General features: G+C 56.0%; 3 protein-coding genes across 3 annotated transcripts; 1 reads left to right on the forward strand and 2 right to left on the reverse strand.

The window, feature by feature from the left end:
- Window positions 1-3,794: 3,794 nt before the first annotated feature.
- TRIREDRAFT_102482 (uncharacterized protein) lies at window positions 3,795-5,525 on the forward strand (the record flags this gene model as incomplete). The annotated part of the gene is made up of 1 exon (XM_006961089.1): window positions 3,795-5,525. The coding sequence occupies one exon, from the start codon at window positions 3,795-3,797 to the stop codon at window positions 5,523-5,525; it is 1,731 nt and encodes a 576-aa protein (XP_006961151.1).
- Window positions 5,526-6,214: 689 nt separating this feature from the next.
- Window positions 6,215-7,672, reverse strand: TRIREDRAFT_54902 (uncharacterized protein; the record flags this gene model as incomplete). Its single annotated transcript, XM_006961494.1, has 2 exons — window positions 6,215-6,509; window positions 6,576-7,672. The coding sequence occupies 2 exons, from the start codon at window positions 7,670-7,672 to the stop codon at window positions 6,215-6,217; spliced, it is 1,392 nt and encodes a 463-aa protein (XP_006961556.1).
- Window positions 7,673-10,013: 2,341 nt separating this feature from the next.
- Window positions 10,014-11,440, reverse strand: TRIREDRAFT_43680 (uncharacterized protein). The gene is made up of 5 exons (XM_006961000.1): window positions 11,363-11,440; window positions 11,185-11,208; window positions 11,059-11,115; window positions 10,871-10,998; window positions 10,014-10,744 (listed from the first exon to the last, which is right to left on the reverse strand). The coding sequence occupies exons 1-5, from the start codon at window positions 11,401-11,403 to the stop codon at window positions 10,644-10,646; spliced, it is 351 nt and encodes a 116-aa protein (XP_006961062.1). The 5' UTR covers window positions 11,404-11,440; the 3' UTR covers window positions 10,014-10,643.
- Between the last annotated feature and the right edge of the window lie 461 nt (window positions 11,441-11,901).

Genomic DNA, 11,901 nt, shown 5'->3' on the forward strand with positions numbered 1-11,901 from the left:
GAATGGCGGTGGCTCCCTTCCCGCTCCTTCCCCAGGTGCTAGTCTGGCCATCGGGCTCTAGCACTGGAGCTGAAATCTCGTGCCTGGCTCCATATTTCTCCGCGCTTGGCTTGGGCTGAGGGGCCGGACTTTCCTGCTCTGTGCCTGTGCCTGCCCAACGCAATGAATGCACCTGCCTCTTGTCTGTCTGGAAGTATGAAAGAAAGGAAGCCACACACGAGTTGTCCCAGACCCTGCCTTTGTCAGATTGAAGCCTCACCGCCCTTGAGCCAATCACACATCTTCATGAACTCCATTTTTGATTAGATTGAGACACACTGGAAACCTTGAACAGCCGCTCGGCAGCTTCTGACGAGCAGGTGCTGCGGAAGTGCTCGCTCTTTCCACCGTTTTGCACAGTATCGCCTTCCCCCTCGCTGCTGCAACTGTTCGGGCAAGTGGAGGTGCTCAGGCCCAATGCGAGCAATGCAAGGCAACGTCATCCCGACTCGTTCATTACCTACTACCTACACCTACCCTACTTTTTGCCTCGTATCTCCCCATTCCTGGAGTCTCCATTGAGAACCGGCCATGCTGTGGCTTCTGACATGTCTCAGACAGCTGCGCATTACGAAAACGCAACTGTCAGGGCTACTCGTGAGGTATCACACACCTTGCCTGATGCTCGCCGGCTTCGCGTTATCCCCCGCGGCGTTCGGCCTAGTCGACTGCTTCTGGCATCGCATACGAAGACTGGCTCTGGCTCCATCGTCCAGCTACCGAGTGCTCGCAAGAGGCTATGTACATGGCATCAGCCACTATAGGAATTGCCTCGTGGTGCCAACAAGCGGTACAGGGCGATACGCGATGGGCTAAATTACCCCTTGGGTGCGTATGCGGACGTACTGGATATTCTCGTGGTCCATTCCAAGATTGGATGGAAGCTTGGATAACCCTCGCATGAAAGAGAGGGGGCCGTGAGTTTGCAGTGGCCGTGGTTATTATTGCACTGCACCCGAGGGACTGTTACAGCTCACATTTCTCTGACGGTCCAGGGCAAGGCAACAGGGTTGCATGATGCTATTCCGCGGTCCACCAAGCTACGTGTATGTGGTGCCGGCCGCATCAGACGGTCTCGTCGTGCAGCTACGCCATCCTCTTCTCAGAGCTGGTATGCCTTCCATTTGGAATGGCGGTTGGCAACCCACGCCGACCGGTGAACATTTAGTCTGGACGCCACAATGCGACTAGCATAATGCGAGCTTGCCCACACCCTGTCGGCGGCTAGGGAGATATCTAGCTCGACGCAGTGGTGCCGGCCTGCTGTTCGGGCTGCAGAGAGAGGGAGGCATGGATGTTGATGCCGTTCCCTTTGGCCGGGCTGCGAGGTACCACAGACTGATCTCAAGAGGTCACGGAGAGGAGTCCGGTACCTTCGATTCGACCTAAAGACTTGCCTCTGCCCTGACATCATTCTCAGACGCACGTTGGCAAGCAGGACTGTTCCCACCGCAACCTGTGGGATCACGGGTGTACGCGTGAGGGCGTCTTCGCTGACACCACCTCTCGTTGTGCTAATGAACTGCGTCCGTAGTTTATGACATTATGCGTCTGACAGACGCAATGGCATGACTGATGCTTTAGCCACTCACAAGTTGTTGATCGGTCCAGGAGTATGAGGCCGTCGGGCCTGCTGGCATTCAAGTCACGTTGCTTGCAGAAGACGTATAAGTAGGCAGGGGGCAAACCATATGCTAATATATGCTTTGTCGTACGTGAACCAAGTCGCATCAAGCTGCGCGAGAACATCCCAGCAGATAAGATTTGGAGCTTCATTGCCACTGACAGGTTACTTTTCGTACTACGTGGGAGACCCTTTTCATACGGCATGGTATGTTTTGAGCTTTACTACTGTGATGGAGTTCTACAAAGTTTCGTTGAACAGCTGGGCCTTGCCTTTGCTGCCCCAAGAGCATCGCGGGCCGCATACTCCCGTTCAAAAGATGAGAGTCCTAATCACGGCTACCGTCGCTTGCTGCGGCTGAAGATGGCCGCATATTCACCGCAAAGCCTTTCCGAGTCATGCTTAACGCCACGAATTCCCCCTGAACCGGCAGGCTGAAGCTCTCACCTCCCGCTCCAGTCCCATGGCCGACAAGTCCAGTGTTTGTAGCCGGTGATGTCTCTGTTTGCCAAGGTTGCGGGTTGAGAACTGAGCAAAATGAGAGACAAATGCAAGGCATTTGGGGGCCAAAGTCCTTTTGCTCCACCCAGTCGTACCTACCCTTGGACTCAGCTTAAGCAAACAGACGTGGTCAAACCCCGACATCGACTGTGATCTGCATAGGAAGCGCCAGTGGCGGCGGTTGTGTATGACACGAAAATCGACGTATGTAGGGCATCAACGAAGGAGAAAAGTTGGAAGAAGGGTGCAATGTCAGGAGAAGGGAGAGCCACAGGGACGGGATGACCAGCCACCGATTGATGGTCTTGTCGGGAGTCTTTGCTCTTTGGGCCAGGGCTCTCGGTCGTAGGCTTGATGGTTGCAGTGATAGAAGAAGCAACAGACGCATCAGCAGGAGACAGTTCAGCATATTGAGCCAGAGCCAGTCGCCCCCGTGATGTCCCATTTGTCTTGTCTTCTTAGGCTGAGTTGCACTGCCGCCCTAGCCTTTGGATATTCCGTATAAGTAGGCAGTATCTAGGTAGGTAGGGTCAGACTGACTGACATATCACCTTTCCACAGCATAGCAGCCGGAATCGTGGGCTAATCTCTCCATCAGCACAAGGTGGAAATTGGACTCAGACAGCCTCCAGCCTCACCGATATGCTGTGCTCCCGAGACGTCCATTGCCGACGCGCATGTCCCTGTCCGACGTAGCAATTGCAGGCCTGACAATACCTGCAAAGAGATCCACGGATGCCTCGACGAGGGCGAGGAAGCGGAGCTGTGGGCAGCAAACTCTCAGCCTTTAGCCCCAGCTGGCCAGGGATCCGTCGGCCTTTAGGACAAGTGCGGCTTCAGCACCGTCCTGAGCTGGCCTTTTCTGCCTCGTGCAAGCCCGGCGACTCCCCCGGCAAAGAGCGCGCAACGTCGTCCAACTCTGGTCGGATATCGAATGGACTGCATGTGCGTGTCAGGCTCTTCGTCTGAACTGCACAGCAGGCTCGCTGGATGGAGGTACGCGGGTACCGCAAGGCTGCATCATGTGATCAGGCAGATGGCCAAATCCAGCCAGATGCAGCAGCACCACGAAAACCCCCCCAGTTGATGCTTCATGCACGGCAGCTGCCCAGCCTGGAGCTTGCAAAGCCGCCGTGACACAGAATCGACAATCCTCGCTCCTTCGCGCACAATCGGAAGGCCGGCCAGTCTCTGCCAGCTGCGGAGGGGAGGCTTGAAGGAGCCGAAGCCCATTGCTAGTCTTTGCATCGAACGGGCCGAGTCTGACTGGGCAACAGGAGCAAACAAGCAGTGGCCTGAGGTGGCGAGGCCGGCAGGTTTTGGCGGACGAATGTCTCCAGCCAGAGTCTTGCACGGGAGCGCATTCAAACGAAACCGGGAGAGCAGCCAGTGGTAGGTAAGGTATCCCTCTCAGGTCCCAGCCACCCCCCGTAGCCTGGGCTCTTTCTCTCTGCTTCTCCCTTCCTCGTTCTGACCCTCAAGGCCAAGGCACCACGACCTGGATCGATTCGCTCAGGCCGTGCCCGTTGACTGATAAAGGCACTGCCATCTGCCTCCAAGTAGGAGTCCTGGAGCTGGCGTGCACCTACTTGTTTGAGCTGAGACGGACATCATTCACCACTTCGGCAACATGGAGCTCAGCCAACAGTCCATCCACGATGTCATCCACCCAACAGCAGCCTTTGCGGACGAGAGCGTCTGGGAGAAGTCGGCAGCCACTGCGGCCGCCCGGGCTGCCAGAGAGACGCCGTGGGAAGAGTCTCCACTGAATCCCAAGAACCGCATCGACAGTCTCGAGCCTCCAGCGCGGCCCCTGTGGCGGATTGACGGCTGTACTGCATTCGGGACTCAGTTCTATGCGGTGCCGCTCTTCATGGACTCGATCCCCCCCTTCCGTGTGGATGTCTTCATTCCCGAGCCCGCGACGCTCTCTCACGAGCTCCGCAGCGTCCTCGACATGGACGTTGCCTTTTACACACGAGACGCGTCCCGCATCTCACAGCTTGGCGTTACCCAGCATGTGCTCCGGCTGCTCCAGTACTGGACCTCGACGCTGGACGACCCGCACAAGATATACCAGAATATGCCCTTTGGCTCCAGGATCGTCTTCAACAACCTGCCCAAGGATGTCAGCCAGGTCCGGGTATCCATGGCTCCAACGTACTACCTCGAGCGCCAGATGCTGTCGGTTTCCTCCTTTCAGAGCTTCTGGGGGTCGCACGTGGACCTTCCACCGACTGTTGATATCCATGACGTCGTGTATTTGTCACAGTTGCACGACAGCGTCTGCCTCATTGAGTATGAGGGCAGGACGTGGATATTCAAGGCCCTGACCAGCTACACCAAGTATCTCTACCACGAGCTGCGCCAGCTCCTCTCCATCAAGGCTCACCCCAACATTGTGGCACGGCCGGCCCATCTCATCACCAAGAAGTGCACCTTTGGCAGCAAGACGGCCGTTATCGGTTTCACGCTCGAGTTGCACGTCCATGGCAGCTTGCGCGACCTGATCCCCTTTCTTCAGGTGCACAACCAAGTGTCGTTGGCCGACAAGGCCAAATGGTCTGTCCAACTCGCCTCCGCCTTGGTGCACCTACGCGAGACATGCCACATCTTCTATCCGGACCTCCGGCTCGACAACATTGTCCTGTCGGGGTCGGGGGATGTGGTCATGGTCGACTTTGAGCAGCGTGGCGTTTGGTGCGAGTTTGCGGCCCCCGAGGTCAACGCCATCGAGTACGTGCGACTGCTGGCCATTGACGACGAGATCCCTGCGCATGTTGTGGACAAGTACGCCGGCATCTTGACGAGCATGCTTCCGGGGTGGGAGGAAATGGGCCAGGGAGAGGACTACGTCTGGCCGTCCGAGGGGTACAACGTGCCATGGGCCTGCCTGACGCCCCGAGAGCAGGAGGCCTGCGAGGTGTACATGCTCGGCCGCGTGCTCTGGTGCATCTTCGAGTCCGAAAGCGCCCCCCAGCGAGCCGCCGTGTGGCTCTCGTACCGCTGGGAGCCCTTGGTCGAGTTCCCCGGATACACCCGCACGCCGCCGGCCATGCGCGACCTCATTGACCGGTGCACGCGCGGCCGCCAGGCTGGCCTTAGCAGGCTCATTGTGCGCCGCAGAGACAAGCTGGTGCTGCGAGAGTACGAGAACACGGGGGAGTCGACGGCGCAGGAGGTCCAGAACGTCGCCCGCGACTGGTGGGCAAAGGAGATTGCCGACTCGGAGGCGTGGCTCAAGGAGCGCGCCGAGGGCCTGAAGAGGGGAGACTGGAACGAAAACTACTACAACCGGCCCAGCCTGCGCGAGGTCCACGACGAGCTGGAGAAGTTTCGCAGGGAGAACAATCTGTGCTGAGACTGCGCGGGAGAAAGAAGGACCAAGGGAAAAAAAAAAACCGTGTGCGATTTTAAACCCCCCCTTCTCTGTTCTCTGTTCTCTCCCTCGAGGCGCTCAGCCCTAAGGGTGATCCGAGGGGTGGTCTAGGCTTTGCGCGGGAGTTGTTGACTCAAAAAATCGGCCTCGTCATGAGCATACGATGGCATGTAGCAGAATGGGCACTATATAAGCGAGTCCATGGTTTCTTTGGGAGTTTGTGATTTATATCAATGACATGTTGTTTGCTTTTTTCCCTTGGCACGTTGATTCTCATTGCGCTGTGAAGATTTGTCTAGATCATTGTAGGATGACTGTAGTAAATTACTGGTGCCTGCAGAAGTAAGAACTACCTATCTAGAATCTGCCTACTCCGGACACGCTTGTTGTTACATTGGTCCCGAACATGTCAGGGAGGGCAAGAATATGACAAAAGGAAATTGTACAAAAAAGAAGAAGAAGAAGAGGGGAGAGAGAAAGAAATGGTGGCAGGGTTGAATATCGCAACCAGTACAATGCATGTCGCTGTAGGGTGACATTTGAGAAAGATACAAGACAGAAGAAGAAGAAAATAAAGAGAAAGTGATAAGAAGGAAGGGAAGAAGAAAAGAAGAGCAAGGGAGAAGAGAATGATAGCAAGAAAAGAAAAAGAAAAAAAAAGCGCCCCCCCCCTACTTCATCCTCTTCGACTCCCTGAAAGCACCGCCATCGTCCTCGTCATCGCCTTGCCTCTTCAACCCACCGCTGCTCCTCCTCCTAGTCCCCCTCAACCTCCCCAGCAGCGCCTTGAACTTTTCAAAGTACCCCACTGGAGCACCGTGACTCCCGATATCCTCGAAGATGGCCTCCAGCGTGTGTAAGTGCTGGCTCGCCGCCTCGGGAATGAGACCTAGTTCCGCGAGAACAAAGTCTGCGTCCCTGTCTGCGTCTCCTATAAGGCGCAGATACAGGTTCCGCTCCGTGCGGCTCAATAACCGCCCCGCAGGATGAGAAGAAGGGGAAAGAGGGGATCCAGAAGTGGCCGGGAGGGACAAAACGTCGTGGTTGCGGGAGACAACGGCAGAAAGAATGTGCACCAGCGTGCGAGCGGCGGCATCCTCCTCGCTAGGCTGAAGAGGCCTGTTGCGGGTGAAGATGCAGTTTCTGATGAGCTTGATGCACCCGTTGATGTGCTTTGCCGCCCAGGAGACGTCGGGGAGCGTCTCTGCCGAGCGTCTCTCCGCGCAGGCGGCATCGGCGGCATACGCGTCGAATCTGCGCAGCACACGGTCGACCCTCTGTGAGAGCTTCCTGAGGGCGTCACTGACGGCATCTTGCGGCCGGGATACCGCCGACTGAAAGTATCTGAAGAAATGAGGGTTGTCGAGAAGCATGCGGAGCACGGTGCAGTCCAGATCGTTGCGCTTCACCACCTTCTTCTTCCCGAGCAGCCGTTGTTCACAGAGGTCCGGCCGGAAGTCGTCTGGACTCATCCCATAGACGGCAGCCAGGAGCTCGCGTGATTCTTGCACGCGGTGGGAAGCGAGGTCTCCTTCGTCCCCATAGATAGACTCTGGGTCAATGACCTGGCAGTGCAAGCCGGAGGACAGGACATCAAGGTGATGCTCCGCAATGGCCGTGAACGGATCACCCAGCTCTTCGGCAAAGCCAGCCGGCGTCATGGTCAGCGGTGTTCTGGCGTCATAGTCGTAGAGCATCTGCTTCGTGAGCCGATCCAGGAGCCAGAAAAGGTGCGAGCAGGGCTCTCCAGCGTCGCCCTCTCCCTCGTTGCGCCCACATGAGCAGGTCATACAGGATGACCCGTCGCCATTGGCACGAATGCGGACAGACTGAGTGACGAGCTCAGTCATCTGAAAGGCATATGTGTTGTCGATGAGCCGGCACTGCTGCAGCGCAATAGCCGGCGGCTCGCCAAAGACGTCGCGCACAGCATCCTGCTCCTTTTGAGGAAGACGGTGGATATCGTAGGCCAGTTTGGTAGGAGATTGTATAACCATGGAAAGCTCGTCTTCGTCTTCGGACTCATCTGAGCAGGAATCAAGGTCGGAGCTTGAATCTTGTAAGGTTGAGTCCAGACAGTCGTAGGACTGTAGGCCAGTATGAAAGGCCGATTGGCTCGTGGGAGACATCTCTTCGAGGGTCAGTTTGCTGAGGGACGTGACCGGCACTGACATTGGGGCTGACCGTGAAATGAGTGAGAGAGGTATATCTGCTTGTTTTCTTCAACATGTGAGTATGAGAACGATGGGACAATTGGGACAGAAACGTGGAACCTGAAACCATTTTATAGAGGAAGATGAGAGCCGCAAGCCAAGGGGGATTCTTACCTGTCTCAGCCAACAGCACAAAGGCCAACGGGTCAAAGGGGGATGACAGAGCCTCAGCTTCTCCTTTTGGATATGTGTAGGCGATATCAAGAGCTTGACAAGTACATGATATGATGCAGGAGATATCCGCGAGAGTCCAAGTACTTGTATCCTCCAGTATGTCATTGGCCGAAGTGATGGGGAGTTCGGAAGGCTGCTTGCGGCCGAGCCCATGTGCAGCCTCATCGAAAGCCACCAATTCGACATGCCGATGAACCACTGAAGAAGGCAAAAGACACCTTGCAAAGTGGCTGTGAAGACCATCGAGAGCATCGAAGCCTAATCCCAGCGTAAGGGAACGGCCTCTGACTGGTCCTCGCCCAAGTCCGAGAAACGTAACCGGGGGCCCTCCAGCCGGCGATGGTGGGTCCGGGCCGGAGGGACGGGGTCGTTGAGGTGGTGAGAGTCGGTGCTGATAGGACGAACGTGTTGCGGCATGCTTCAGCCTCGCATATTAAGCACTGGGATGAAGGAGGACAGGCTCTGCTTGTCATTGGATCGTTTATGCGATGCCATCTGTTGGAACAACAAGCCACTGTTGGGCCGGTTCATGTCATGCTTTCCATGCGTGATTTCCTCCATGTTCCTCACGGCAAGCGAGACAAAGGACCTACGAATGACATCGATCAGCATGGGTCGTAGTAGCCAGTGTCTGCCAGCATGATGCCATCCAACCGGCATTAGCTGGGCAAGGTCAGGCTGTTTGAACATACATGATACCAGAATATCCATGGTCAGCCTCGTCTCGACGCCGTTTGCAGATCAAGACACAGCATAGCGGGCCGTTCCTGGAGCCACGGCCAGGCCGCACGGCTGGATCTTGGCGCCTGCGAATCGAGAAGCCTTGCTGCAGCTGCTATTGCTGCTATATCGCGATACCGTGACCACAGGAGGAGGCCTGAAGGACGTTCCTGTAAGGCTGCTTCTCACGGGAAGAGTTTCCAGTCGTGTAGGTTGTCTCTGGCGCGAGTTCTGCAGCGGCCAGAAACAGGCTGATGTTGGTTCGAGGTTGGATTTGATCATCATGTTAACGGAGCAGAACGTCGATGCTTGGGGATAAGCGCGCTCCACTCCGGCCGACCGCAAAGGGCGACCGCCTGGAACCCGCTGCGCCACCAAAAGTGCTGTGAAGCTGGGCCCCAGCCCAGTCGAGCAGCCGGGTTTCAATTCCAGGGCCTCCGTTACAGCGCTCTCGAGCGCTAAACCGTCGCCTGCTTCAGAGGCCGTTGAGCCGCAACTGGGCACCTGGACAGTGGGCACTTCCGCTCCTTAGCGATCAATCCATGGACCAAACGCTCCATGTCCATCAATTGCACCGCCCGCCACATGCCCACCAGAGGCCGACCGTTTCTGCGGCCCGGTCTCCATCGTCCTCGCCCTCTGGGCCAAACTGCGTAGACACACTCATCCAGCTTGTGACGCCTTCCAGAAAACACCGCCCTCGACGGGGGAGACCTTCTCTGCGGCCAGCCTGCCAGGTGGTGCTGTAGGTCTGGCTAAAGAGAGGCTCTGTAGAGTCGAAAAATATCTCGCGGCGTGACGCTGCTCTGGTTGGCCAAGTCGCGAGGCGTATTTGGTCGCCTCGGGGAAGCTACACAGAGTACGGAGTATCGAGCAGCGGCAGCTCACTTACTGTGAGAATCAGCAATCGGTTAGACGCGAGACGGAGGCTCAATGTGCTGATGTCGTTGGCAGATGCCTTGTAGATTTGCGGTAGCGTCATTTAGGTAGTTGGTTGCTGGATCAGTCATCAAGTCGCAATGTTGTAATGATCAGTAATGTCATGATGCAGAGTCTCCATGGCTGCCTCCCGGATGATTGAGGAAGAAAGAAATATGTGACATGATGATCAGATGACTGCATGTTTGGCATACAGTTGCTTCAGCTCGAGACTGGCGGCCATTCCAGGCTGGAAACCCAGTTTGCCCGGGCACCCTTGGTCCTTTCGTAGAGATGAAGGTGTCGTCATGATCACAACCACCTAAGACGTTCCATGTCCTTACACGGGAACTTCGATAACCGGAATACCTTAAGTCTTCCATCGCCGAGATGAATCTACAAAGGCACCGACACTCAAATGGTAAAGACAAGGGTGAAATGAGTTGGCCAAAAAAAGGGGGAACGCGTTTGCGCTTTTCTTGCTAAGGCCACAGAGGGCACGAGAAGACTGCTAGTAAACATGACCACAAGGTAGGCCTCCGTCCAAATTCCGAATCAAGCACTTCGTTCGCGGCTTGCCATATCGTCACTTGCCGAAAAAAATACCCTTTGAGTTCCCAGCTCCCCAATCCGTGCCCATGGATTCCCTTTACATAGATGATAATTTCGCATTTCATGATTTGTTCTTTCCCAGGGAGCGATTGACTGATCCGTTGACGTGGTGCTGACATTAAGGTAACAAGAAATGGGCTGAAAGAGATGCCAGCCAAGGCGAGAAAATGAAGAAGAGTAGCAAGAGATAATAGTTGAGAATGATGATACACTCCGTGGGCACGACGTCGAATCCTCGGTCTTAGGCTGCCGACGATAGAGCTGCGCGTGGTCCTTCTGCAAATCGGACGGCTCGGGTGTGACTGTGCCCACTGCGCGGAGTGGCCTTGGCTGGCGACCTGTCCTTTCGTAGGATTGTCTTCATCTCGGACGAGGCGGACGAGGACGATGATGAAGAGGAAGACCGGCCCGCAGACGAAGAAGGCGTCTTCTTCTGCAGGGCGCCTACGGACCGGTCGGATTGTCAATCGATGCCGTGCTGCTTCTTGAGCTGCGCTAAAGATTCCCGGCGGGCGTCGAGGTCCTCTTTAGATTTTACCATCTTGTCGGGCTGGTGATATAGAACTGCAAGTGGGTCAGCTGAGCCCGATCCATCGACGAAAGGAGAAAGGAAAGATGGAACGTTTCCAACCGATAAACAGAAGCAGAACATAAAGACACAGGGACATGTAGTGACGCGCTGCTACGTACCAACAAGATAACGGTTCTGAAAGTTGAAACCGTTCAGTTTGTCACAGGCTTGCTTCGCATCCATGACATCTTCGTAGACGACGAAAGCGGTGCCTTTCGTGTTGTTGGCAATGCCCTGGCGGACCTGGCTGTTAGAGGGGTTAGCACGGTCGTCGTTGAGGAACATCCGCACGAGGACCTGGACGTACCGGATAGGTCCAAACTTTCCAAAGAGGTCGAAGAGTTCCTCAGGAGTAACGGTGTAGCTACGACAGGTCAGCGTCAACTGCGGCTTTTCGGTGGGAATCGGATGTTGCTATCGACGGAGGGCGTACCTCAGGTTCTTGACGAACAGAGCGCTATATGAACGGGTCAGCAAGGCGCTCTCGAGACTCTTTTTACCGGGCAACCCAGGCGAGACGTGCCGCCCATGCGGTCGGATAAAAGCCACCGCACGACGTCGCAGCCTCGCCCAGGCCCGCGCGGGCCCCGGAAAAGCAGCTGGAGACTCACCGATTGACTTCGGGGGCAAGTTTCCCGCCGCGACTACTCATCTCTTGGATGATTGAGGTTGTGGTGGTGATGCTTCGGACTCGAGGAGGGTCGGAATCGGAGGTGAATGCGAAAGATGGATTGGAAGCAGAAGTCCCGGGGTGGAGGCACAAGACGCAGAGAGAATGGGCGATTGCGGTGGGTCTGATAGGCCGGCACACGTGACCCGCGTTTTTCGCCTGCCTTCTGTCGATAAGCCGGGGCCAGAGCGACGTGCTCGAGGTACGTACCCAAGTGCCGGTGGCCGTGGTGCTTCTCCGCTTCAACTCGCGACGCAATTGGTGCGTTCGTCAAGACACGTTCCCTGTTGCGGTTGGGAGCTTTGCCTCGGTGAGGATAATCGGCGGTGCGAGGGTGTGTGCTAATGCACGAGCAGCGCATGCATTCGTGTGACAGCTGGGGTGGGATTTGAATACTTGGTGAGAGTCAGGATGGTGAAAGAGAAGAAGAAGAGGAAGAGGAAGAGGAGAGAGAAAAGCTTATGTTGAGCGGAAGAGAGT

The sequence above is a fragment of the Trichoderma reesei genome (genome assembly GCF_000167675.1).
Source record: "Trichoderma reesei QM6a unplaced genomic scaffold TRIREscaffold_1, whole genome shotgun sequence".
NCBI lineage: Eukaryota > Fungi > Ascomycota > Sordariomycetes > Hypocreales > Hypocreaceae > Trichoderma > Trichoderma reesei.

What these genes read in the sequence shown, in the direction of transcription:
- TRIREDRAFT_43680 (XM_006961000.1), bottom strand. Translation starts at nt 11,403, where the DNA reads ATGAGTAGTCGCGGCGGGAAACTTGCCCCCGAAGTCAATCG. An exon ending in CTTGCCCCCGAAGTCAATCG is followed by an intron (nt 11,209 to 11,362) that starts GTGAGTCTCCAG and finishes CCGTTCATATAG; the next exon opens with CGCTCTGTTCGTCAAGAACC. An exon ending in GGAAAGTTTGGACCTATCCG is followed by an intron (nt 10,999 to 11,058) that starts GTACGTCCAGGT and finishes CCCCTCTAACAG; the next exon opens with CCAGGTCCGCCAGGGCATTG.